The 27,312-nt window shown below is 54.6% G+C and overlaps 1 protein-coding gene across 32 annotated transcripts in view; it reads left to right on the top strand.

Annotated features, from left to right (window-relative positions):
- The window catches only part of CACNA1G (calcium voltage-gated channel subunit alpha1 G), a 68,172-nt gene extending 44,629 nt beyond the window's left edge, over positions 1–23,543 (top strand). For 6 of the 32 annotated variants that reach the window (XM_084750774.1, XM_084750772.1, XM_084750768.1 and 3 more), the window contains 16 exons: positions 387–571; positions 1,480–1,606; positions 3,253–3,378; positions 4,262–4,351; positions 4,812–5,004; positions 7,216–7,269; positions 12,152–12,303; positions 13,202–13,311; positions 14,025–14,158; positions 14,421–14,491; positions 14,635–14,713; positions 14,819–14,940; positions 15,270–15,623; positions 20,044–20,221; positions 20,436–20,605; positions 22,153–23,543. In XM_084750774.1, the coding sequence (XP_084606900.1) occupies positions 387–571; positions 1,480–1,606; positions 3,253–3,378; positions 4,262–4,351; positions 4,812–5,004; positions 7,216–7,269; positions 12,152–12,303; positions 13,202–13,311; positions 14,025–14,158; positions 14,421–14,491; positions 14,635–14,713; positions 14,819–14,940; positions 15,270–15,623; positions 20,044–20,221; positions 20,436–20,605; positions 22,153–22,890 (2,883 nt within the window). In that variant the 3' untranslated portion in view covers positions 22,891–23,543. Of the gene's footprint in view, positions 1–386; positions 572–1,479; positions 1,607–3,252; positions 3,379–4,261; positions 4,352–4,811; positions 5,026–7,215; positions 7,270–12,151; positions 12,304–13,201; positions 13,312–14,024; positions 14,159–14,420; positions 14,492–14,634; positions 14,714–14,818; positions 14,941–15,269; positions 15,624–16,279; positions 16,424–18,335; positions 18,471–20,043; positions 20,222–20,435; positions 20,606–22,152 lie in introns of all 32 variants that reach the window. The other 26 variants (XM_084750771.1, XM_084750751.1, XM_084750776.1 and 23 more) reach the window with 8 other exon arrangements.
- Positions 23,544–27,312: the final 3,769 nt, after the last annotated feature.

Here is a 27,312-nt window from a genome sequence, read left to right as displayed (position 1 = left end):
TGTGTGTGTGTGTGTGTGTGTGTGTGTGTGTGTCTCCATCTGTGTGTGTGTGTATGTGTGTGTGTCTGTCTGTCTGTCTGTCTCTCTCTCTCTCTCTCTCTTTGTGTGTGTGTGTCTTTCTCCATCTGTGTGTGTGTGTGTCTGTGTGTCTGTCTGTGTGTCTGTCTGTCTGTCTCTCTCCTTCTCTGTCTCTGTCTCTGTCTCTGTCTCTGTCTCTCTCTCTCTCTGTGTCTGTGTGTGTGTTAGCACTGGTTTGGGCCTTCTGATCTCTGCTGGGTGTGGGGATAATGGAATAGTAGCGGGTAGGAAGGTTGGCCACAGTGCAAGGCAGTGATGGGGACTGAAGAGAGAGTGACTAGTGCCAATGATGTGGTGGTGGTCCCCAGGTGGTGGCCCTGGGATGGTGCTTTGGGGAGCAGGCCTACCTGCGCAGCAGCTGGAATGTGCTGGATGGTCTGCTGGTGCTCATCTCTGTCATCGACATCCTGGTTTCCATGGTCTCCGACAGCGGCACCAAGATCCTCGGCATGCTGAGGGTGCTGCGGCTGCTTCGGACCCTACGGCCACTCAGGTACCGCCCCCCCCAAAAAAAAAAGCCTTTACAAGCAACACCCTTTACCAGGAAACAAAAATCCCTTATACCTCCTGGCTATGACCTCATAGGTAATTCTGTGTTCCACTCCAGACAACACTCAAGTCACTGCTCTGGTCACTTTCCTCCAAGAGGCACAGCCCCTGTCAGTTCTGTACACTCCTTTCCTGTGTGGCGTGCTCTCCCGTTTTGACTCTGCTGGGACTAGCTCTGTTAGGGACACAACCTAAAGGATCCTAGGGCCCTCGTGGCCTCCAATGTAGCTCTTCCATAGAGCCCCTTCAGGGTGATGTTCTTGCTCTCCCTATGAGTGACGCATCCTCCCACTGTCTTTTCTCACCTTCTGCAGCCCTCAGGGATCACCCACTGCTCTAACGCTTCTCCTAGCAGGAGATCTGCCTTCTCCAGTCAGGCAGTTCCCAAACCTTCTACCTCAGAATTCCTCCGGGGTGGGGATGATAGCAAAATAACAGTGCTGCTTCCCTGTAACGACCCATCTCCTCCTCCTCCTCCTCCCTGTTCCTCCCTGTATCCCTACTACTGTTCTCCTGGTTGTCACCACCCCCACCCCCATCACACTGCATCCCTGGGTAATGCCTCCCTTGTACTGAAACCTATCCACTCACTCCCCGCCTGATCAGGAAACACACTTGATAGCCTGAGAAGTGGAGGTGGAGATGTGGGAGCTGCAACTGCCTGTTTGGAGACTGCGGAAACAGGGGAACTCCCCACGGTGGGGGCTCTGTGAAAAGGGGACTTTCGAATAGCATGCTGGGAAGGCAGAGTGGAGGGACAGCGAGCTGAGGCTAGGATGCAGGGAGGGGCCCTAGCTGGACAAAGGATATGGGAGTGTGTAAGTGTTCCCTGTACCCCTCTCTGCTCTCTAGGGTCATCAGCCGGGCCCAGGGGCTGAAGCTGGTGGTAGAGACACTGATGTCCTCCCTCAAGCCTATTGGCAACATTGTGGTCATCTGCTGTGCCTTCTTCATCATTTTTGGCATTCTTGGGGTACAGGTGTGTGTCTGTAGGGGGGGGGCGGCCTGAGGTGTCTGTCTGGAAGGCCCCAGGAGTCTCCTCTCTCCTCTTGGCCCTGGGTCCCGTGACTGCCACCATCATTCCCTCGGGGAGTCGAGGGATGGGGGTGGGGTGTGGCTAGGCTTCAGGCCCCTTTACCTGATGGGTGTTTTACAGAAAACTAGGGACCCTTAGCGGGGACCCTTCTCAAAGGAGCCCAGTTTCTCAGAGACGTCAGGCCCATCGGTAAAACTGTAGCCTGTTGTCCCTGCCTCATGGTGTACTTGCTCACACATGTTGGTCTGCCCGGGATCCCCTCCCTTCTCTGCTTCTCAGAACAGGGTGGGCTGAGTGCCAGGCCTGGGGATCCAGGGCCCAGACAGCTGGGCCAGGTTAGCAAAGTGCTGGCAGGCAGGCGGGTGTAGACCCCAGACAAGGCAGGAAGTGGGGGGCTGCTGGGGAACCTGGCTTCTGGCCCAGAGAAAGAACTTGGCTGGAGAGGAAAAAGAGCCATAGCAGCCTGCAGGGTTCAGCAGACATCTCAGGGGACTGGGGAGCCCCTCGGCCCCCATCTTCATCTTCTGCTGCTGTCCTCACTCTAGCTGCAGGGTAGATAGCCAGCTGCTGGGCAGTGTGGGAACTCCTGGGTGGCTCCTGCCACACTCCCCTCCTTTTTTCCTTCTGCCTTTAGAATGCCCACTATGCCCTGGGGAGGGGCTGTTCCCTGGTTTCCTAGAAATCCTCTAGCCCCAAGGACCAGTCTCCATTTGCCAAAGCTGTGCAAAACCTCTCTGCCCTACTCCAGTCCCACATGTGGTCTGGTGCCCACCCCTTCCCTGCTTCCCTTGGCTTGGGAGAGAAAGACTGTTGAGTCTAATCCCATGGGTTTAAGGTTTGCCCTAAATGGTTCCTTCAGTATCCCCACCCCACCCCACTCTGTCTTCCTGTCCTTCAAATCCTTTCCCTGCCACCCCTGGGCTCTCTTAGAATGAGAGTAAACTTTCTAGACAGACCCATATTTAAAGACTTTTCTGCCAGCTATGCCCGTAGGGAGTGAATGGCGGTCTCTGAGCCTCAGATTTTTTCTCTCTCTAACGTAGGGCTTATAATCTTCGCACCTCATAGTTGCTATGAGGGTTAAATGCCTAGCTCAGTGTGGCCCTCAGATCGGAGCATCCATCAGAACCACTCAGGCAGCCGAGTGTGGTGGCACGTGCCTTTAATCCCAGCACTCGGGAGGCAGAGGCAGGCGGGTCTCCGAGTTCGAGGCCAACCTGGTGTACAAAGAGAGTCCAGGACAGCCAAGACTACACAGAGAAACCCCGTCTTGAAAAACCAAAGTTGGGGTGGGCTAAAGGAGCATTGCTCTCGGGTAATGTTTTGGGGTTTCCTCTCCCCATATCTGGAGCAACACTGACTATGTTCTTGGCGGAAGGAGAATGGCTGGTTCCTTCCTTCCACCTTGTCCTTCCTTTCTGGGGACAGGATGAGATAGCCTATAGAGGAGCTTCCTTTCAGGGTTTTCTGACTGACCCCAGAAGTGAACAGCCCCGTTACCCAGGGTGTGCTACCTCCCTGAACTCAGAGCTTGGGCAGGGTTGGGAGCCCCGAGCTTACTCTCTGCCTCCCCCATGTTGTATGTCCAGCTCTTCAAAGGGAAGTTCTTCGTGTGTCAGGGTGAGGACACCAGGAACATCACCAACAAATCTGACTGTGCTGAGGCCAGTTACCGATGGGTCCGGCACAAATACAACTTTGACAACCTGGGCCAGGTGAGTGACAGGTTGGGGATCCGGAGGAGCCTGGAGGTGGGGACACACATCCATCTTGAATGATGTGTACCTGTTCCGAGTCAGCTGGAGGTGGGCAGCTACAGAGACTGGCCTCCTGCTGGCTCACCGTCACTGTGTCCCACAGCTAGTGTCCCTGCATACCCCCATTGAACAGAGCACAAAGGCCTGGAGCTCCCCAAAGAGGAAGGGATGGACGCCCACAGAAGGGGAGGGCTGGCCCAGGGCCACAGTGCCTGCAGAGCAGAGCAGAGCAGAGGGCACACACAAGATTGGGAGCAGGCTGCTTTGGACATAAATGCTGTCACCGTCATTGTCAGCTCAGTGACTTTGGGCAGCTGACTTGTAGGGGCCTCTGTTTTTCTCATCTGGAGAATAGGCTCATGCTGCTGTTTCCTTGGGGTTTATAAGTAAATGAAATACATATTTGCTTACATGGTAATGGTTCATAATTTTCCACCCCAATTGTGGAAACAGATACTTTGACAAGTAGCTGGGCTGGAACAGTTCCAGGGTGTTGTACTTACCTACCGTTCATGGGGGCTTGAGTTCAGTCCTTATTACTGCAAAAAAAGAAAAAAAATTAAATTAAATTAGTTAATTTTTTTTTAAAAAGCAGCTAGCTCTTGCTGGTTTGTTTTGGTTTCTAGACTCCTGGGGCCTTAGGATCCTCCCACCCAGGATAAGGTCAGAGACTTAGTCATCTCTCCTAGCTTCTCAGCGTTCTCCACAGATCAGGAGTAGAGACCCCAGGATATTGCCAGGAGGTGCTTTGAATGGAGTGTGGTGGGTAGTTTGGCCACATATTCTAGGTTTCAAACAGTCTCTTACCTCCTCTCATCTCCTACCTTGCCCCCGCCCCCAGGCTCTGATGTCCCTGTTTGTTCTGGCCTCCAAGGATGGTTGGGTTGACATCATGTACGATGGGCTGGATGCTGTGGGCGTGGACCAGCAGGTGAGGTGATGCTGGGAAGGACTGTTTCTGGGTTCAAGTCATTCAGCCTGGGCTGGCTGCCAAGTGTAACCAGGCAAGCACGGGTCAGAAGAACACGCTGCAGCGCACTGCAGGCTGCATCTGTAGGCCCACAGTCCGTTCTGATTTCTTTTTCAAATGGCGGGCAGACAGTTTAAAAAAAAAAACAAAAAACAAAAAACCGACAACGGTACATTTGGCATGAAAAGTCTAAAGGACGGAGGACACTGGGCTCCCATTCCCTCAAGGCAGGGGTCAGGCAGAGCAAAAGAAACAGCTACTTAGGTGGAGGTATAGCCGTTCTCACCTGATGCCAACTCATGCCGGCCACCCAACCTGTCAGATGCCCGGAGCTATTTAAGTTTGTAGGTGGGCAGCTTCCCCCGAGATGGCTTCCTATCAGGCTGATGTGACCACGGGCACCTTCCTGCTCCCCCGCCAGCCCATCATGAACCACAACCCCTGGATGCTGCTGTACTTCATCTCTTTCCTGCTCATCGTGGCCTTCTTCGTCCTGAACATGTTTGTGGGCGTGGTGGTAGAGAACTTCCACAAGTGCCGGCAGCACCAGGAGGAGGAGGAGGCGCGGCGCCGGGAGGAGAAGCGACTACGGAGGCTGGAGAAAAAGAGAAGGAGTAAGGAGAAGCAGATGGCCGGTCGGTAGTCTTTCCACGTCTCTCTGGGTCGTGCTTGACCTTGGCCTTGTGACTGCAAGGGGTTAGGAGCTGGGGTTGGGGGCCTGGGAGAAGTGCTCCGGGGGCCCCCCCCCATCTCCTTTCCTCAACAGCATGTCCGCCATTAGAGCCTGCATGAAGGAGACCAGGTCAGCCCCCATGGGGGAAGAGCTGCCCCCCCCCAGGAGGCTCCCTGGGTCTCAGCCTCATACTCCCCAGAGGATGCCAGATAGAAACTGGACACTCTCCACTACTTGTCAGAGGAGGGACAGCAACCTGGCCTGACATCACATCTCCCGGTACTGGTGTGTCCAGTGACCCAGAGATTAGCCTAAGTGCCAACTCAGATCAGCCCAGGCTGGCCCAGCAAGTATTCCAATCTCTGGACTTGCTCAGCGTCCTTAGTTGCTCAGCCAGTGCTCAAGGGAACCTGCAAAGAGACAACAGTTGAGAATGACCTTTGAACCATACCCTTTCCCTTTCTCCAACGAAACTACCTGGCTCCCTGATGACTGGAGGGTTTTGTTTGTTTGTTTGTTGTTTTTGTTTTGTTTTGTTTTGTTTTTGCCATAGAGGAAAGAAAAGAAGCCCCAGGTGTGGTAGCACAAGCCTCTAATCAGAGCACGCAGGAAGCAGAAACAGAAGGATCCCAGGTTCAAAGCTAGCCTGGGCTACATAGTGAGTTTGAGGCCAGCTTGGACTGAACAGTGAGACCCTGTCTCAGAAAGCCAAACAAAGAATGGCAGGGTGAGAAAAAGAAAAGGAAAGGACAGGAAGAGTCTCTCCCTGCCCCCATCTCTGGACAGGCTTAGATCATAGGAAAGTTAAATAACCACTCCCTGGCTCAAGACCCGCTCCAGGCTCCCAGCTCCTGTGCTCCCAGCATCTCTTGCACAGGGTGCGTGTAGCTTCACGCCTGTCGCCTTCATACTTTGCCACAGGCAGGCTGAGACACATAGGAAAGACACACAGAGTTGGGAAGAAAGGAGAGAGGCGCAGTAGCTGCTTTGTTTCTGGGATGTGTGCAGGTGTGTGTGCACCTGGCTCCCATTCGGGGCTCCTGTCTGTCTGGTGCTCTGTCATTTCCGTGCCTCTCTCAGTCACAGCCCACGTCCCTCCACGTCTCTCTCCCTCTCTCTCTCTCTCTCTCTCTCTCTCTCTCTCTCTCTCTCTCTCTCTCTCTCTCTGTGTGTGTGTGTGGGGGGGGGGTTTCAAAGCCTTTGTGTGTCTCCCAGTGCCTCTCCCTGTTTGGTCTGTGGGTTTCCCTCCTCTCCACCCGCTCACAAACCGTCTGCCTTCCGCCGATCAGACGTGTGCCGCGCTCTCAGAGTTGCCTTTTGGTGTGTGGAAATGTGAGTACCACCAAATGAGCTAGGGGCTCCGTGTCTCTGCCCACCTTGTGCCTTCGGCTGCGTCTCCCCGCTGCCTGTGGCAGGTGCTCAGAGGAGGGAGAGAGTGTGGAGTTACAGACAAGGATGAGAGTGGGATGGGGCCAGAGCTGCCAGGGGCGGGGACTCTGGCCCCAGGTGGTCATGAGTGGGTACAGTTCTCAGTTCTCCATCTCTCACGCCCACACATCACCCTCCAGAGGCCCCCTCTTCCCAGCTCTGGGTTGGGGTCTGGTCTCGGCTTCCCTGTAGATTCTAAAGCTGAGCAGGTATCATGTCCCCAGGGCCACACTCCCACTTTCGCTCCACCCACCGCACACCCCTTGCAGGGAGCTGCCTCAACAAGGCATCTGCAGATGGATTTTTTTTTTTTTTTTTTTGGCAGGAGGCACTGTGGCCCCCTGCCTGACCAGCTGGCTCCTCTTCTGGGGTCTGTAAGCTATTCAGGTGCAGCTGAGGCCACAGCAGGGACCGGGGGAGGGGGGGCGGGAGTTAGGAGTGGACATCTGTTCTGATGACAGGCTGCCTGCCCCCCACCTCCCCTCCTTCTCCTTCCAGTATCTTCCTATCCCTGTAACCCTGGCAAGTTGGCTGAAACATTTGTCTTCTTCAGGTGCCCTGAGTCTGGGCTTGGGCATTGAGAACCAGCTGCTAATACTCAGCATACCCCATTTGTAGGCAGAGTTGAGGGCTGGAGCTGAGGAGGGGGGCGGTGAGCTGCTGAGGGGCCCTGCCCAGCGCACCTGGTCCGGTCAATGACCAATGTCGTGTTTCGTTCTTTTAGATCTAATGTTGGACGATGTAATTGCTTCCGGCAGCTCAGCCAGCGCTGCGTCAGGTACTGCGTCTGGGGTGTGGTTTCATGCGTGTGGGGACATTCACTTTGCTCCCTCTCCATGGCTCATTGAGTCTATCCTCTAGGGGTGAAGGGTTGAGGGTCCTTAGGGGTCCCCAAGAGGGCAGGGACTGAAGTGTTGGGTCTGCGTCGCCCCACCCCCACCCCACCCCCCCACAACTAGCTGCCCAGTAGGCCTATGATAATAAGCTGGATGGAGGTGAGTCTGGCAGCCTCTAGCTCCACAGATTTTGGAGGATCCAGGTCTTCTACAGAGGGTCCCCAGCTTCTGCTCTTAGCACCCTCCTCCCTGTCCTCCCGTCCTCACCATCTGACTGAGCTGCAAATCTCTCTTCCTTCTCTTGTCTGAAGAGGAGTCTTTGATCCAAGGGAGAAGATGAGAGGAGCGGTGAGGGAGAAGGATTTGTTTTAAAAATGTAGCAATGAATAATTGAACCAACTCATTAATAGTCAAGTAATCGCGGTGGCCACATCATCACTACAAACAGCAGGCCCGGGAATCGAAAGACTAAGTTAGCTGTAAGCCTCTCCGCTCCCCCCCCCCCCCGGCCCAGAAAGCCAGGGGTTCGAGAACAGGTTGAGTCCTTACCTCCAAAAGCTGTGCGTGTCTGGGGGGGGGGACTTCCCAGTCCCTGCCCCTCACCCTGGGCCCCACTCTGTCTCCTAGTCCCCTTATCCTGGTCCCCGGATGGAGGTTGGGAAGATCAAAGTCTATGGCAGGGCTGTGGGTGGGGCTTCATCCCATTCCCTGCCATCTTCACCTGGTGGTTGCCGGGCTGTTTTTCCCAGGATCTTTCCCTCTGCTGGCCCTCCTCTTGCAATTTGGAAGACTAAAGTATGAGCGTGTGGATAACGTCTGTGTTTCCCAATTTTCACTAACCAAAGGCACATTTAATTGCCGATCAGAGCTTCTGAGCCGCAGAAGGTCACACGCTAAACGATGGTGAAGAAAAACTGTTTTGCCATTAAATTAGTCTATGGACTCTTCACATGAGCAAATGTATGATTTCTCTTAAGCCTTGAGAATTTTTTTTTTTTTTTTTTTTACAATTAAGAATGGAAGGCCTTCCCCGTTGAATGCTTTCTCAGCTGCCGAAGGCTTGGGGTTTGAGCCTGGGAACCACTGGCTGTACCGTTCCTTACTGCCCAACTCAGGCAGGCACCATCCTGGGCAAATGGGATGCTGGGTCTGTGATGGGGGTCAGAGACCTACTCAAGGAGTACTCTGAGCTATGGCAGACCCTCATCTGTAGCCATGGTCCTGAGCTATGGTGTTTGACATTAACTAGCATCTCTCTGGGGGTCTCAGGAGTCCCTGGCTGGTTTGTGTCTCTGTCGCTAGGATCCCCATGTCTCTGTGTTGGGATTCTTTTTCCAAATTTCTGGCACTGTGGGGAAGTTGGGAGGAAACTGTCTTTGGCTTAATCCTTCCGAGGTATTAGGTAGCCGATTAGAGTGGAGGCTGACAAATAGACACACTCGCCTTTCCCTCTAAACACTTCCCAAACACATGATTGGCCCACTGAGGCTCCCTGGGGGACTGTCCCATTAACTGGCACATGTAGGCACAGCCACCAAGGCACTCCGTACCTACATCACAGCATACACTGGCTGTCTCATCCTATACCTTTATCCAGGGGCCCTGGCCGCCTTCTGCTGGCACATCCATTACTCTTTTTGGTTGTAGCAACAACCCAGACTCTGAACAGGGCCTCCAAACGTCTTATGTCCCTCTTGTCTGGGCCTGGGGTTTATCAGGGTCTATATCAGAGCTTGCCACTGATATAGCTCTTCACTGAGTAAGACTTACATAGAGAGACAGGACAGGGCTTCCTGGGACTCACCTTAAAGGTGTCCCCAGGCCTCTTGGCCATGAATTTCCAATAGACTTCCAGATGCTGAGGTACTGGTGTGCCAGTCTACCTAGCGGTGATAGGATTGAAGCCAGGCCTCTTGTCTGGGTTTTCTGGAAGTCTCACATGTTAAACCCTCCCGCTTCCTGCTAAAACACCTTCACTCACCCCTCTGCTGTGGCCCAGTGAAAGGGAAAAAAATTGCATCAGCGAGACACCAGACCTAAGCAGACATTTAGATCTGAAGAGAGAGACTGGGGCTGCTGGGTGACATGACCAGCCCTGTGACACTTGACTTCCAGCACCATCTTTACTTTCCTCAGCCTCCTCTGGCCTCCATCTTCACTAACCCTCTTTATCCTCATCCCTACCTCACCCTTCTTCACCCAGGCCAGAGGGATCCACAGCAGCATGGCTTTTGCTGTGTGGGGGGGGGGGGGGGGGAGGGGGAGGAACTGCTATTCCCTATCAGTGTCCTCGGCAAACCCTCTGCCCTGGCTGTGCCTTGGGCCCCCTGTGACCTCCACTAACTCACTGTGCCTAGTGCTGTCATTCACAGGCCCCTCCAGCTCTCCTCACTTGCCCCTGGGCCTCCTTAGGGGCCCAGTGCCCTTGCCGCCGCCCCCCCCCCCACTGTCTCGCTCTGAGCTTTACTCTGCCTAAGGCAGTTCATGATACTAGTAGGAAGCAGCAGGGACGTCAGGCTTATGGCTGGGGTCTTGCTGTCTCTTTCTGGTGCTGGGCCACGGGCTTTCTGGGTCTCTCTGGATGACAGAGGGGCGGCTGGAGGATAGGCTACTCTAGTTGGTCTGGTGCTCTTTGTACCTGTGTGCTAATGGAGGGTTTCCTTGATGCCTGCTGATCTGGGTTGGGGGTTGAAGGTAGAAAGAGGGCTTGGGACCAGTGGGCCATGAACAGATGTCCTGCCTCAGCCATGCCTCCCTACTCCTCTGAGTTGCCTGGAGGGTCCCTGGCTGAATGCAGCCCCACCGCCATCACTCAGACTCCTGAAGCAAGGCTGGAAGGCAGAATTGTTGTTAGTGATACCTCTATTTAGTCCCGGTGTGCCTACAGAAGCCAGGTTGCGTTAAGGGGCTGGGGTGGGGTGGGGGGTGGGGGGTGGGGGGGTGGGGAGGGGACTTCTCCCTTCCAGCCTCCCCTCGACATTGTCTCAACTAATAACGGGGCTAATAAGGAGCCGCTTCTTCTAACCTAATTGTATTCAAACATTTTAGTTAATTCTCCATTCATATTTTAGCATAATGGGATCGGGTGTTCTCGGCATTTATGGAGATTAATGCAGAGAAAGAGTTCCGGCTGCTAAGGCAAAACAGGGCGACTAGCGCCCTCTGGTTCTCATGGTACTGAAGGAAGGAAGGAATGAAGGAAGAAAGAGGCCTTGGCTGGCTCAACCACCCTCCACCATCGGGTGTGGATGACCTGCGGGTCTCTCGGCATCATTTGCCCCTGGCCTCTCCACTCCCCATATTTCTGAGTGTCAGGAAGGCCACCTAAACAAATAAAGCCGCACTTGGCTGGCCCATCTCTGAAAACAAAAGAGATGACCTCAGGTACCTCTGAGGTGCACCTGGCCTTGCTGGGTCTGTGTCCCACCCCTACCCCCCCACCCCCCACCCCCACCCCCACCCTGGTTATCCACACCTCAAGGCCGATGTGGAGAGGGTTTGGGTGGGCTTGCAGAGTAGTCTGCCAAGCCAAACCTGCCACTTCCGGACACTCTTCTTCCTTTGGCTTCTGGTGGGGACTTACACACCCCTCCTCTCAGGCCATTCCCTACCTCAGTTTACCTCTCTGTAAAGGAATCCTCTGCATGGGAAGAGATGGTTGTATATGAGCTGGCCTGGGCCCAAAGCTTTCTGCCGTCCCCGCGCCAGCTGGTCCCTGGCATGGGCCTCAGAGGCTGTAGGCCTCGCTGACTGGCTTCTGCCAAGACCTCCTGAGAGAAGAAGAGCTGTCTGAGACCTGAGGCTGCCCATGGCTTCCCGGTGGGGGCTCTCTTCCTTCTGTGTGGCTTTCTGTGCAGCCAATCTGTTGGCACATTTCCAGATAGCGTGCCCCCCCCCCAACCCCAACCTTGGCCTGGCCCTTACCTCAGCACCTGGAGGAGGGCCCCTGAAACCTGCCCCCAGATTTCTCTTGCCTGACTTGGCAGAATAACCTTCTGGCACTGTGACTTTTCTAAGCGGTTTGGCTAATTACAAGAGCAACAGTATGCCTGTGACAGATCTCAGACAGCGCTTCCAGCCCAGCCTGTGGTGTCAGGCCGCCCCAATACCCAGGGTAGGCTGGGTACTGCCTCATTAGAAACTGGGTGAGTCTGTGGGGGCCACCCTCCTAGCTTAAGTCTGAAAGAGAACAGAACCATGGGCCTCCGTCTCTACCTTCCCCGCACGAGGCTGTGGGGCACAGTCCTCTGGAGGCCTTGTGGTAGGTCAAGCAGGCAGCCAAGACGTCCAATTTCCAATCTCTGGTCCTATCACAAATCCCAGCTCTGTGTAATCCCTTCGGTGGCCCCACAGGCTAAGCTTGGAGAAGGCATTGCAGCTCTCCCTCTGTAGCTAGAGCTCCCTCAGAGCCCGATTAGATGGGGGGCGGGGAGGGGGGGTCTTTCATCTTATTGATCCACCTTGCTGCTGAACATGGAATCAAAGGTGTTGGAAGGAGCTGGTGGTAACTTAGAGGCTGCCCTAGGATACAGGCTCACCCAGTGTCTGATGTAGTGGAGGGGCTCTGCATGTCCCCATCCCGTTCCGCCCTGACCGCAGACAGTAGAACAGATGCTTGACAGGGGATAGGCCAAAACAGCCGTCTCCTGCAAAGGGCAGCTGGGGAGTTGGGGTGGGGGTGGGGAGGTTGGGATGCTGGTGACCGGAATGTTTCAGCACTGGCAGTAGAGGCTGGCAGTCGGCGGCAGGGAGGGGCTGTGGGTGGAGGGGTGTGGGAGACAGGGCCTGATGTTCGCTCTACCACTCTCTTCCTGGCCCCACCAGAAGCCCAGTGCAAGCCTTACTACTCTGACTATTCACGCTTCCGGCTCCTTGTCCACCACCTGTGTACCAGCCACTACTTGGACCTCTTCATCACTGGTGTCATCGGGCTGAACGTGGTCACTATGGCCATGGAACATTATCAGCAGCCCCAGGTAAGAACAAGTGGTGGTCTGGGCGTGGTGGCGCATGCCTTTAATCCCAGCACTCGGGGGTGGGGGGGTGGGGGGGAGGTAGAGACAGGTGGATCGCTATGAGTTCGAGGCCAGCCTGGTCTACAAAGCGAGTCCAGGACAGCTAAGGCTAACACAGAGAGACCCTGTCTCGGAACAAAACAAAACAAAAAAGAACAAGTGGTGGGCCAACAGCCTTGGGATCTTCCCAAGGAGGCAATCGCCTGAACTATATAGCCTCTGGGTGCCAGGAAAGTATTGGGAGCACTACGTGGGTCCTTGTACCTTCAGGAGTGTCCTTAGAGGTGGCCATCACCTTTGTTTTATAGATGAAGACACTGGGTCCCTGAGGGTTATTAGTTGGCTTGACCAACATCACACAGCTAGAAGTGGGGAACCAACACATTTTTATTGAGCATCTACTTATGGATGGCTCCTGGCTTTGGGAAGTGAAGAAGACAGACTGATGTTTACCTTTCAAGACTTAGACTCCATTTAGTAAATACTCCGCACCACCACCCCCCAGACTCATCTGGTTCCAGTCCACCCTTCTCATCTGCCTTCTAGCCCCCCAGTTTCCCTATCTGGATAAGGCGGAGGTGGAACTGATAATGTGCAAGCCTCTTTCCAGACTTAGTGCTCTGTGCCTTTCTTGGCACACGCTCATGTGTTCCTTACCTCGCGAGGGGAAATTGAGCGCCAGGTTTGAAAAGTCATGGGATAATGGCCAGTGGTGAGCCATCATGGTAGGAAATGGGGGAAGTGGGCTCCCTTAGCTTCACCCTACTTCCCAGTTCTGGGAGGTATGGTGATGAAAGGGCGGGGCAGGCTTTCGCCTTGGCCCTAAGGAAACACTGCATCTGGTCCCCACTCCTGCCAGATCCTGGATGAGGCTCTGAAGATCTGCAATTACATCTTTACCGTCATCTTCGTCTTGGAGTCAGTTTTCAAACTTGTGGCCTTTGGCTTCCGCCGATTCTTCCAGGACAGGTAACGGTGGGTGGAGAGAGGTCTGGGAGAGTTGAGAGTGAATAGAGGCTTGTCTCCTGGGGAAATACCCAGAAGGCTTTGAGCCTGAAGACCTTTCTTAACTCTTGAGAGTCCAGTTGCCACCCTAGAACTGATGGTGATGGTGGTCAGGGATCTGGGGCTTAAGGGATGGGAGGGGACTCGGGGTCTGACAAGGCAAGGCTTAGAGGGCTTTGGCAGCAAGAATTCGCTGTAGCCTCAGATGGCGCTTGCGGCCACAGAGCTTGGAGCTGGACCGCCCTGGTTGGATTTGGATCCTAGTTCTACTACTTAGTGACTTTGGGTGAGCCTCGGTTCCCTCCATCTGTGAAGTGTAAGCTAACTCTATCCATATCAGAGTTGTGACACAGGTATAGAGCTCTTAAAACAGTGCTTGGCACAAAGTAAGCAGATAAATGCTGGAAACAAAGACAGATGAAGCCAGGTGCCGTGGCTCAAGTTTGTAGTCTCAGCACGCTGCCAGGCCGAGAGAGGAGGAGCGCTCGAGTTCAGTTTGAGAAACATAGCAAAAACATCATATGTGGGGTGGGGTGGGGGGTGGGGGTGGAGAGAAATAATGATCACAAATGAAAAGTACAGGCCCTTCCCAGTTCTACTTTTCTGTGCTACCATGGCACCCTCCCCCATCCCCCCCGTTCCCCCCCACTCAGGGAGCTGCCTTCCCCATTTTCCAGGTGGAACCAGCTGGACCTGGCTATTGTGCTTCTTTCCATCATGGGCATCACGCTGGAGGAGATTGAGGTCAATGCTTCTCTGCCCATCAACCCTACCATCATCCGTATCATGAGGGTGCTCCGTATTGCCCGAGGTATGTCCGACGACGGTCAGCACCCGTGCCTGCCTTCCCATGGTAAACCAGCTCCTAGAAGGGGACGGAGAGAGCCAGGTTATGAGGATGGCTATGAGTTTCCAGGGGCTTTCCTCCCAGCCTCTGCCATAGGGGCTTGTCCACCAGGAGTGGGTTGGGGTATGGGTGGATCACCCCCACCAGCTCCAGCCCAGCCTGGCTCTCCCAGCTATGTGATAGAGAACCCGGAAGGGCCAGCTCATGACACCATCCTGTTCCGTAGTGCTGAAACTACTGAAGATGGCTGTGGGCATGCGGGCGCTGCTGGACACGGTGATGCAGGCCCTGCCCCAGGTAGCTGGGAGGTGGGGGTGGGGAGAAGGGAAGGGTCCTCCTGGGGAGGAGGAGGAGGAGGTGCCCTCCGAAAGGGCAGGGGCCTCAGGGAAGCTGACTGGAGAGCCAGCAGCATCTTTTCCATTTCTTTTCCTCTTCTCCAGGTGGGGAACCTGGGACTTCTCTTCATGTTATTGTTTTTCATCTTTGCAGCTCTGGGCGTGGAGCTCTTTGGAGACCTGGGTGAGTTGAGGTTGCAGATGGCGGAGGCGCCAGGGGATGGAGGCCAAGGGGGAATCATGAGACAAACATGGCTTCCCCCGCCCCCCTTTTCTCCTCTTCCCCCAGAGTGTGATGAGACACACCCCTGTGAGGGCTTGGGGCGGCATGCCACCTTTAGGAACTTTGGTATGGCCTTTCTGACCCTCTTCCGAGTCTCCACTGGTGACAACTGGAATGGCATTATGAAGGTGAGAGCCCACAAGGTGGGGGACCCCTCCCAGGGGCTGCTGAAACAGCCGGAAGGATGCTCTAGTCTCTGGCCTAAGATGCTTTGAGAAGATGTATTAGCCATGGCCCCCTGTTGCCCCAGGTCACACACTCTGAACTCTCTTCCTCCGGCTGTGCTCTGACTCACTCACGCTCCCCCCTGCATCCTCAAATACCCTTCTATGGCCAGGATACTGACAATCCCTTCTCACCCAGGGCCTTCTCCTCCCCCCTGCACCCTGATTTCCCACGACGGCTTCAGCGGCTGTCCTCCCCACCCTCACGCCTCTGCCCTTGACCCCTCCCACAGGACACCCTCCGGGACTGTGACCAGGAGTCCACCTGTTACAACACAGTCATTTCACCCATCTACTTTGTGTCGTTCGTGCTCACGGCCCAGTTCGTGCTGGTCAACGTGGTCATAGCCGTGCTGATGAAGCACCTGGAAGAAAGCAACAAAGAGGCGAAGGAGGAGGCGGAGCTGGAGGCCGAGTTGGAGCTGGAGATGAAGACGCTCAGCCCACAGCCCCACTCCCCGCTGGGCAGCCCCTTCCTCTGGCCTGGGGTGGAGGGTGCCAACAGCCCCGACAGCCCTAAGCCTGGGGCTCCACACACCATGGCCCACATTGGAGCAGCCTTGGGCTTCTCCTTTGAACACGCCACGGTGAGCGATGGTGCCCCTTCCAAAGGGCCATGGGGCAGGGAGGGCAGGGCAAATGGCAGCTCCCTGGGGGCCCTATAGGAACCCAGCAGGCCCCAGGGCTTCTCCCCCATTCGCCTGCTCCTCTTACCTTGATGTTGAGGGACTAGCTGCCGCACACCACTTCCCAGAATGGCTGCCTGGCAACCCTCTAGCAAAGCGGTGGCAGGCTGGCTAGCTCCTCCAGCCTGGTGTGGCTTCCCCTTGTAGGCTCTTAGGTTCAAGGCTAAGTCTTCTGTTTCCTTCCTGTCTCTCTCTCTCTTTTTTTTTAAATCCTTACCCAATTGTCAAACCTCTTTCCTACACATTTTCTTACCTTCCATCTCTCCATCCTTCCATCTTCTATTTATCTCTCCTTCTCCCCTGTGGACCCTGGTCACTCTCACCCCTCACCTCTCCTTTCCTTCTGCATCTTTCCCAATACTCCCCTTTCTCATCTCCCTGTTGCTGTGTGTGTGTGTGTGTGTGTGTGTGTGTGTGTGTGTGTGTGTGTATGTGTGTGTCTGCGTGTTGGTGTGCACATGCCACATGGGTTCCACTTCCACTTGCTCTTCCTGCCCCTTGCCAACCCTCTTCCCTGACACTTCTCTCCGGCTCCCCTTATGGGCTGGTCCTCCCAGGACAGACAGCTGTTTGACACCATCTCCCTGCTGATCCAGGGCTCCCTGGAGGGGGACCTGAAGCTGATGGACGAGCTGGCAGGCCCAGGGGGCCAGCCCTCTGCCTTCCCTTCTGCCCCCAGCCGGGGTGGCTCCGACCCACAGGTTACTGTGCCCTGTCATGTGCCGAGCTGTGCCATGCTGTGCTGTGCTTCTGGGGTGGCTGGGGGGTGTTGCCTGCCCACCGGGTAGCTAGACAAATGAGCAGCCGAAGGGCCACACAGTTGGGCACTGCACCTGGCAGGAGGCAGTTGGGAGAGGGGGGAGGGGAGGGCTGCAGGCTCTGCAAAGTAGGGAAATCACCCGTTCTGGGGAGACAGAGAGGTGGAGGAGGGGCTTGGAGAGATTTGTAAGAAAGAATCTGGAAGAGAGAAGAGATGGAACAGTGGGGCTCGAGGAGGAAAGGAGGCTAGGTATCAGGCCCAGGCGAGAAGAGCCTCTGAGGCTAGTGCAAGTGGCAGTGGGACTCATAGAGGGACGTGTTTTAGCTAGTCTATTTTTTTCTGTAGTGTCCAGTGCCCATCCGCACTCCTCTGGTGGCCTTGTAAGTGAGAAGCCCACCGGGACATGATATGAGAGCTGTCTTAAGCAGTTTTCTGTCCTGAGGGAATAGAAGTGAATTCTGGAACAGAAGCGGAAAGTAGGACTTGGTTTCCTCATCAAATGCAATCCCTTCCCTCAGCACCCAGTGTGCTCTTCAGCAGCCCCAGTGTACCCTGAGCCTTGGCTTTCTGGGTCCCTCCAGCACTGCTCTCCTCCCATTGGCCCAATACTCCTTCAGTACCCCACCCCCACCCTCGTCAGGGACTACAGATCTAGAGTGGGTTAAGGAGATGGGGTGGATTATAGTGGAATCCTAGGGGCACAGACTCTGTTGGGAGAAGGGATAGGGCCCACAGGTTCCTAGGTAGCCCATAGCCTGGAAGAAAATAGACAGTGATTCTTAACATGGTAAAGACCCATACCTCGCCTGGCATGGTTGCGCACGCCTTTAATCCCAGCCCTTGGGAGGCAGAGGCAGGTGGATCGCTGTGAGTTCAAGGCCAGCCGGCCTACAAAGCAATTCCAGGACAGCCAAGATAACACAGAGAAACTCTGTTTCAAAAACCTGAAAGAGAAAAAAAAAAAAAAAAAGCCCCATGCCTCTTGTTAGGATTTAGTCTCAGACCTGGCAGTGACCTAGAACGATAGGTAGGAAAGTCCCCCCCCCCAACCTCCCCCATTCTAAACTAAGCCCATGGGAAAGGGGGGGGGGATAGGACAGAGATCAGAACAGCTCACTCACCCAAAGACCACTCATCCCCCCCCTAATATCTTGTAGATGCTGAAGCTCCCAGGTGAGCCAGCCAGATGTGGTGGCCCAAGTGCACCCCCTTCATCCTAGCTGGGAGAGCACTTCTCAAGGCCCACATTGGACAGGGGGAGCAGGTTGCAGGCAGACGGAGGAGGGCCCATGAGGGGAGAAGCCAGAATCTGGGGGCAGGCCAAGTCCTGCTAGGCTTTTGGAAGCGAAGAGAATAGGCAGAAAACAGCCCTCAGATTGGTGGCATTGTCCCCAGCGCACCCCCCACCACCACCGCCACCATGCTGCTCTGTCTGCGGAGAGGAGACTAGGCTTTGCTGGCCTTTCTTCATTCTTTTTTGTTTGTTTGTTTGTTTGTTTGTTTGGAATCATCTTTATGAGAGTGGAAGCCCTCTCCCTGGGTGATGGTAGTGTGGGAGGGGGCTGCTAAGATGCCTGGGGGTATCTTTAGAATGTGTTTCTACGTCTCTTGGTCTCTTTGCTTTGCCAGTGTTTGCTCTGTCTCTTTGGTGCCTGCTGCAGACTCTCTGATCAGAGCAGGGGGTTGAAGAGGGAGAGAGGGAGGCGCTGTGGGTATATTGGGCGAGGGGCGGGGAGTGAAATGGGATGCCTTCCTCTCCGGCTTTGTGGAAAGGGGAAAAATGGGGGCGGGGCTGCTAGCGTGCCCAGTGTGCGTCCTGGTTTCTCATGCCTGCTCATCTCTCTCCTGTCTAGATCCCCCTAGCTGAGATGGAGGCTCTGTCTCTGACGTCAGAGATTGTGTCTGAACCGTCCTGCTCTCTAGCTCTGACGGATGACTCTTTGCCTGATGACACTCACACACTCTTACTTAGTGCCCTGGAGAGCAATGTACATGCACACAATCCCTTGCTGCTCCCTCAGCCTGGGCTAGGCTGTCTGCAGGGCTCCAGACCCTCCTCCTCCTACTCTGTGCCCAGGTCCTTGCCCAGAGGCATTCATTCACCAGTGGGCACAAAGTGCCCCAGCCTTTGCTGGCATGAATTCTTCCTTGCCCCCTCCCCCCAGGAAGGGGGGGGATATAAAGGAATTTGATAAGATATAACCAAGACCCTGCTCAGAGGGTTACGTGGGCATCGGGAGGTGACAGGCTTATTCCAGGAATGACAGCCCAAAACAGAGGTGGCTTGGGAGCTAGGTTCTGTCTTTGGAGCCCTGTACCAGCCAGCCCCTCCTTCCCTGCTCCTCTCCTCCTGCCTCTCCCTCATGAGACTCACTGGTTTCCTGGGTGAGACACATTATCTCTGCTGCCACCACCATGCCCTGCTCCCACCCCCTTCCCTCCCCTCCCCCTCCCCCTCCCCCCCCTCCAAAAACTGTTCCTGTCTCCTCTCTCGCTGCTGTCCCTGTGTGTCCTTGTGTCCTATCCTTAACAAGCTCCGGGGTGGAGGGGTGGGGGGCAGTGGGGGCTGGCTTCTTGGTACTTTGGCCTTTCTACCCTTCCTCAGTTTCCCTCTGCCCCTCTGACAGTGAGCAGCCCCCTCTCATCGGTTGCCTTCTGTCGTGAGAGCCAGCCAGCTGAGGCAGGATCTGGATCAAAGCCCCACCCCCACCCCCACACCCTGGGAAGATCTCTAGAGGTTGTGGCTGGCTGGAAGCAGTGGGTCCTGGGATTGAGACTAGAAAGGAAAGACTCAAACTACCCTCTCCTTGCTGGGACTGTGACCAGCGGAGCCCATGTGGCAAAAAGAGCTTTGCAGCCTCCCTGAGAACTAGGGGTGGGCAGCCCAGAGAAAGGGATTCTAAAGGGGGAGAGAAACTCTTGGGATGTAGCCTTGGTTCCCTATTCTGGGGTTCGGGGCTGATTATTGCCTTTCTTTGAAACAGGTTTTCCCAAACCCACTCCCACCCCCAAGTCTGTCCACTGAGGGAGTACTGAGTCCCCAGTACCCAGGACTTGCTACCTGCCTCCCCCCTCCAGGGTCTCTGTGTGGTTAAAGTAGATCTGGAGACTAGGCTGGGACACTGTGTTCCCCTGTTATTTAACCTGCATGAATCTAACTAGGGCCAGTCAGTCCCTTGTACATCCCTGGGGTAACTCGGGTTATTTAAGAGGACTTCATGCAGTGCTGGGGGGCTGCTCCCTCTTCTTTCCTTCCTTCCTAGTCCTTCACCATCCATCCCCAGCCCAGAGGCTCACGGGTGATCCTGTGGGTATGCTCTCGGGGTGGGGCCTCTCCACGCCTCCCTCCCTATATGTAGAGACTCACTGTATGTCTCCCCACCTCCCACCATGCTCATACCCATCACCTTGGCCTAGGAGGGTGTGGAGGTGGGGTGTGGGTAGGTTAGGGGAAGGACTGTGGGTCTGGAGGCAGGAGGGCTTAGTTCATGCTGGCTAGCTTCTCCTCGGCTACCAAGCCCAGAGGCATGCTCTTCACCCTATCCTCTGGTCGTTTTGCAGATGGTACCCCACCCTGAGGAGGCACCAGTGCCCCTGGGACCAGACCTGCTGACTGTGAGGAAGTCTGGTGTCAGCCGGACACACTCTCTGCCCAATGACAGCTACATGTGCCGCAATGGGAGCACTGCCGAGAGATCCCTAGGACACAGGGGCTGGGGGCTCCCCAAAGCCCAGTCAGGTACCCGAGCTTAGCCCGCTCAAGGAGAGCCAACCTTGCCTAAGACGAACAAAAGAAGTGTCTCTCTTGTTTTTGAGGAAACCCTGGGCTAAAGGGAAATGCCCAGACTGGAAGAAGTAACTTTCATCCCAGGGCAGTGAGGGGTAGAGGCCCCAATGGGGGCGGGGCTCAAAGACTACCTCTCTACTGACCCTTCCATGTCCCTTCTCCACAGGCTCCATCTTGTCTGTTCACTCCCAACCAGCAGACACCAGCTGCATCCTACAGCTTCCCAAAGATGCACCACACCTGCTCCAGCCTCACGGGGCCTCCACGTGGGGCGCCATCCCTAAACTACCCCCACCCGGCCGCTCCCCTCTGGCTCAGAGGCCTCTCAGGCGCCAGGTAAGCAAGTGTGGAGGGCTGGACCTGGCCTCTATGGTGGAGTTCCTTTTTTTTTTTTTTTTCTTTCCTTCCAGTTTTTCAAGACAGGGTTTCTCTGTGTAGCCTTGACTGTACTGGACTTACTTTGTAGACCAGGCTGTCCTCAAACTCACAGTGATTTGCCTGCCTCTGCCTCCCAAGTGCTGGAATTAAAGGCATAAGCCAACCACCACCCAGCTTGTTCTTTATTGGGGGTTCTTTATTGGAACTCCTATGCTGTTGGTGATGACCAGAGTGATGCTTTCATTTTTCCAGCAAACGTATATTGTGTGCCAATAATACCACAGCTCTAAAGCTGAGCATGGTGGCACACGCCTTTAATCCCAGCACTTGGGAGGCAGAGGCAGGCAGATCTGTAAATTCAAGGCCATCCTGGTCTACAAAAGTGAGTCCAGGACAGCCAAGGCTACACAGGGAAACCCTATCTTGAAAAACCAAAAACAAACAAACAAAACGAAACGAAACAAACCCAAACAACCCAAACAAAAAACAAACCACAGCTCTAAGTACTAGGGACACGGTACTGGGTAAAGCAGAAGGGATTGGCGTTCACGCTCCCTCCCCTTCTCCATGCACACACCTTGTTTTGCTGAGGAGGCCTAGGGTCCAGGGAACAGCTGTTGCCAGGGGAAGTGACAGTCAGTGGAGGTGGTACCCATGTATGAAGGGTCCCAATCCCAGGTCCATTAATCTGGGGAACACAAGGCAGGGCTTAGGTGTCTTTACTTCTGGCCAACCCTGGGGGTCCACTGTCCATGAGCCAGACAGATAGTGACTGATGGAGGCAAATGAAGTTTCTGTGCCTTGTGTTGACGGCTGTGGCTCCTGAGCACAGATATACGGATATCTGTCGGCCCCATGCTGTTGGGGAGCAGGCATGGTCCCCTCCTCCTGCACCCACTCACCAAGCAGCTTCCTGCTACTAGGCCCTGGGACACAGTTCCTGCTCTCTGAGCTCAGTCTCAGAACGGAGGCACACGTGCAATCATTTCACTGCAGCCGCGGGTTAGAGCCGCACGGTGCTTGTGTGCATTGTAGCGGGGAGCCCAAGAAGAGATGAGGGTTAGTTTTTCTTGAAGTGGATTGCCAGGCACTCAGCAGAGAAAACCCATGTTCCGCAGAGGGAGGGATACTTGCTGTTGGGAAGGGTACTCAAGGCCAAGGGAACGGTTGCCTTGCTCTCCCTAAAGGCCAGAGGCACAAAGGCACCAGCTTGGAAAGCAGAGCTGGCATCATTTCTTTCTGGCCTCCCAGGGCCCAAAGACTGCAGAGAGCTCCTCCTGCAGGGTTTGGGGAAGTGGGGCACCGAGGACAGAAGAAAGGTTTGGCGGGTGAAGGGGAGGTGTGAACCATGGAGCTCATGGCCCCCTTCTCTCAATAAGAGAGGCTAATAGGGTGGTCCTGTAACTTCATGGGGGTCCGGGACACCCAGCCTGACAGAAAGGATAAAAGAGCATCCACGTTGTAAAGGAAATCCCTGGGCTGAGCCCGACATCCACTTCCCACAGGCAGCAATAAGGACTGACTCCCTGGACGTGCAGGGCCTGGGTAGCCGAGAAGACCTGCTGTCAGAGGTGAGTGGGCCCTCCTGCCCTCTGACCCGGTCCTCATCCTTCTGGGGCGGGTCGAGCATCCAGGTGCAGCAGCGGTCCAGCAGCCAGAGCAAGGCCTCCAAGCACATCCGCCTGCCGCCAGCCCTTTGCCCAGGCCTGGAACCCAGCTGGGCTAAGGACCCTCCGGAAACCAGAAGCAGCTTAGAGCTGGACACGGAGCTGAGCTGGATTTCAGGAGACCTCCTACCCAGCAGCCAGGAAGAACCCCTGTCCCCACGGGACCTGAAGAAATGCTACAGTGTGGAGGCCCAGAGCTGCCGGCGCAGGCCTGGGTCCTGGCTAGACGAACAGAGGAGACACTCCATTGCTGTCAGCTGCCTGGACAGCGGCTCCCAACCCCGCCTATGTCCGAGTCCCTCAAGCCTGGGGGGCCAACCTCTTGGGGGCGGCCCTGGGAGCCGGCCTAAGAAAAAACTCAGCCCACCCAGTATCTCTATAGACCCCCCGGAGAGCCAGGGCCCTCGGCCCCCATGCAGTCCTGGTGTCTGCCTCAGGAGGAGGGCGCCATCCAGTGACTCCAAGGATCCCTCGGCCTCCGGCGCCCTTGACAGCACGGCTGCCTCACCCTCCCCAAAGAAAGACGCGCTGAGTCTCTCTGGTTTGTCTTCTGACCCATCAGATCCGGACCCCTGAGTCCCACCCACTTCCCCCCTCACTTTTCTCCACTGGGTGCAGATCCTAGCTCCGCCTCCTGGGCAGTATTTGAAAAGTCCCACGCAGCAGCATAAGCGGAGAGGCACGACGTCGTCTGCTTCTTTAGTAGCTGGGAGATTACAAGCAGGACCTCCAGAGAGTCTGGAGAGAACACAGCCCTGGCACCTGCGCCGGGAAGAAAGAGAGGGAGAAGCCCAGTGTGGCCGAGGCTCCCGACACCAGGAGCTGTTGGGAGAAAGCAATACGTTTGTGCAGAATCTCTATGTATATTCTATTTTATTAAATTAATTGAATCTAGTATATGCCGGATGTACGACATTTTGTGACTGAGGGGACTTGTTTCCTTCTACTTTTATGTGTCTCAGAATATTTCTGAGGCGAAGGCGTCTGTCTCTTGGCTATTTTAACCTAAAATAACCAGTCTAGTTATATTCCCTCTTCTTGTAAAGCACAAGTTGGGACCGTGAGTGTATTACAACCCAGCGGCGGCCCATCTTCAGTGGAAAGCAAAAACCATTTTGGAAACTGTCATGTAACTTAATTTTTCTCCTTTAACCTCGTCATCATTTTTCTGTAGGGGAAAAAAAAAAAAAGAGAAAAAGAGAAAAAAAAAGAGATTTTACAAATGAAATGGAACCTTTTTATATATACATACATACATATCTATATATCTATATATCTATATAAAATAAAGTAATTTTCCAAAATACAAAGTTAATCCCAGTCCAGAGTAAAAACAAAAGGGGATGGAGAGATAGATGTGTTTAGATGACCGTGGAGAGTCCTGGAGATGGAAAGTGGGCGGTGGGAGGGACGATTTGGGGTTGTCTCTGTGTGTGTGTGTGTGTGTGTGTGTGTGTGTGTGTGTAGTTGGCATGTATGAGCTGTGTACCTGAGAGAGGAGGGACTCAAATGCCAGTCATGGAGGGCTCCATCCCTGTGCCACCTCTGTCAGCACAGAGGAGAAGAGCAGCAACACTGTTCTGGGAGCAGGAGTCAGGGGCTGCTGTTTTGTTTTTTTTTTGTTTGTTTTTTTTTTTCCAGCACAGCTTTATCGAAACCTCTGAACAAGGCAGCTCAGGGTGTGTGAGCAATTCCAGATTAATTCTTATTTCTGCTGACAGCTATCAGCTGCATATTGAAAGCTGGAAATTGGCATAATGAAGCTGTTTTGCTTAATGGGGCCAACGGAGGAGGCCGGGAGGCAGCCCCTGGCTGCTGCAGATCTAAATGTAAGGATTAATGGGGGGAGGGGCAATTGCTTGGGGGGGGGGGAGGGGCGGTTCCTGCCCTGTTCTTCCGCCCCCCACCAGCCTTTGCCACACTCTGCCTGGGTGGTGACCTGAGGTGTCTGGGCTAAAAGCCTCTTGCCTTGGGCCTCACCCACCTGCCTGCTGATATTAAGATTAATCTGTGTAAACAGGACGGGTCACCCCTCCCAAGGATCAGACTACCTACAGGGACCAGGGCTGGAGACCAGAGGTGACCTCCTGATGGTGGCCCGAATACTGAGCTAGGGGAGCTGGCTCCCTGAGGGGTGATGAATGATACAACCAAGGTGCTTACATGGTCTGCTGCTGCTTGCCCAGCGGGAGGGAGCTGGAGCAGAGAGAGGTTGACGTCCTAGTGCTGAGAGGGAGTAACCAGAGATGCAGGCAACCTGTCACCCCCTGGCCACCCCAAACATCTGTCCCACTTCCGGTCTCTTGAACATGCCTGTCCCCTTTAAGCCAGGGGTGTGTGTGTGTGTGTGTGTGTGTATGAGGCAGCGACCACTGAGCTGCACACCCAGTCCTGGATTTATTTCTTGAAGCTTCAGCGACGTCCCTCACTTACCAGCCCGGACCTGCACAGGCAGCTGGGAGCCCAGGATGCCAGGTTGCTGGTTGCTGGGAGGCTGGACCTGCAGGCGTTCTTCCTCTGGCCTATTTCCTAAGCTGAGAGAGCTTTTCTGATTGCTCTTTTGGGCAAAAAAAAAAAAAAAAAAAAAAAAAAAAAAAAAAAAAAGATACCACTCATTGAAGCAAACACCTGGTTTGATCTCCCTAGGGTGTATGATAGTGCCAAGCTCTGATCCCTCTAGCCCTCTCAGCTGGAGAATGGTGGTGCTTGTAGAAGCTGGCTTTTCTTTCTTTTTTCCTTTTTTTTTTTTTTTTTTTTTTTTTAAGGAAGCTGTGCAAAATTCCTAGAGTTTTGCCACCTGGATCCAGAGATTAAGCTTCTGTATTTTTGTAAAATTCTGTAGCCGTCTGTCCCTTATGGGTGGGAGGGTTGGGAAGGAGGGGCTCTGGGATTTCCAGCCCTCCACTTCTTCTTCTTGGAGGCTAGAAGATTCTGGGTCAAGGCTAAGCAGAAGGCTGAACCCTCTCCCTTTACCCAGATTTCTCTTATTACCCTTGCTCACTGCCTCTGTAAATACACGGCAGTGCCTGCCCCCTGCCCCTGCTTTGCTCTCCTCAGTAAGGACTGAGGAAGCTTGCCTGGGGCCACGCTGGGTAGGCTTTAGGGTTGCTCTCTGGAGAGCTACTGTGCCACCCCGTGAGAAGGCAAGTTTCCCTCACCAAGATTACACACACACACACACACACACACACACACACACACACACACACACACACCATCTGTGGCCCCAAGCACTCTTCTAGCAGGAAACAGCACCTACAAGGGCATCAGGAGACCAGCCTGGGCTATGCGATATTCCCTGCCAGAAACAAACGAAAGCCTCTGGACAGAACAGTAACAGTGGCCATGGTCTTCGGCCAGCGGCTGGAGATCTTGGGGCAAGTGGGGCTGGGGAGAAAGCAGGCTTGGAATCTCACAGGAGCTTCTGAGATGGGTTGGTGGGATGGGGCAGGTGCCTTTGGCAGCCCTAGCATCTTCCTGGGTGCTTCGCCTTCATTTAGTCCTCTTCCTGGGGTTCAAAGAGAAAAGTGTGTCAAGAGCACCAGGCCTCCACCCTCAGGCTTGGCTGCTTTGGGTTTTCTCCACCCCCAAGGCTCCAGGAAAAGGCCTGTCTGGGGGTGTGGGGAACTGGAAAGAAGGAGTGATCTGAGCTGGTGCTAAAAACAAACCCGAGGCTCACACACAGTCTCTCACTCACTCCTCCAAATGCTTAAGCTTAGGGAAGCACCGGCTAGCATTTTTCCAGGCAGCAGAGGGTTCAATGGGGTTAAGGGGCTTGCCTGCGGTGATGCAGGCAGGACTGAGCAGAGTTAGGATCTGACTCTAGGGCTGGCCCTTCTGCAGCCCACACCACCCCAAGTCCGCTCTCATTGGGGGGTGGGGGGGAGGGGAATGGGAAGTGATGGGAAGAATCACACTTCCAGAATGAACCGAGTTCACAAGGAGGCCAGGGGACACTTTCTTAAAGCAGTCAAGTTTGGATTCTAGAACTGTGCGTGTGTTCTCTGTGTGATCTGCTGGATAGGTTAGAGGAGTCCACCGGCCCCACCTGGTAAGATGCTGGCTTCCGACGACGTGATCCCAGTCGGCAGGGTTGGTGGAGGCACCCTTTGACCCTGGATGCTTTCCAGGAACTCCAAGCGGATGCAGAATCTGCAGTTACTCCAGGTCTCTGGGCAACGCCCTGCCCTAGAATGGCCATGCCCTTTGATACCCTGGCACCTGCTCGCCTCAGCCACCTCTGTCTCCACCCTTCTCCTTTCCTGTCCCCACCTAGGGCCTCTGCCCACTCTCCAAACAGGCTTCACAGCCTCACCTTCAAACGTTCTCCCATCCTAGCCTGTTGTCTCTTTTCCCTCTCTCCTGGCCTGCTGAGCCGCCAACCTGCCCCACATCTGTGACAGCAGCGTAGTGAGGGCATTGGACGCCAGGTGGCAGCACAAAGCACTCTCATCGGGTGCCACCCAGGGTCTCTTTGGAAGAGGGATAAAACCAGGAAGAAGATACCAACCCTGATGGATCCTTCCACACACAGAAGCACTGTATAGCCCCAAAGAGGAAGCAGCTCCCAATTAAAAAAAAAAAAAATCCTGTCTGTGAGGAAGCTCGGACTGGACTATGTCATCTGAGTGTTGGGGACCCACAGCTGGGTGGAAAGGGAGGGTGATCCCCTAGTGCCAATGATGCCCCCCTAAGACCAATAAACTAATCCCAGACCGAGGTGGCATGTTGGATAGGAGACTTAACTCTCAAAGCAAGTTTAGTTGTGGACTGGTCCTACCTATAGGGTAGGATAAAGGTGTATCAAGGAATGACCTAGCTGCCCAGTAAACTCCAGGAGGGAATCCTGCTTCAAAGTCTACCCCTCTGCGTGCCTTAGCCCCATCCTAGTGCATGAGTTTGGCCGAAGCCCACAGAGCCTATTAATTATTACTTTGGAAGCTCTGGAATCGTGCGCAGTGGCCAAGCCCTTACCTGCATGCCAATTAGGTAGGGAAC

The sequence above is a fragment of the Acomys minous genome, assembly GCF_964271855.1.
Source record: "Acomys minous genome assembly, chromosome: 12".
NCBI classification, from domain to species: Eukaryota; Metazoa; Chordata; class Mammalia; order Rodentia; family Muridae; genus Acomys; species Acomys minous.
This window is presented reverse-complemented; position numbering and strand designations above follow the sequence as displayed.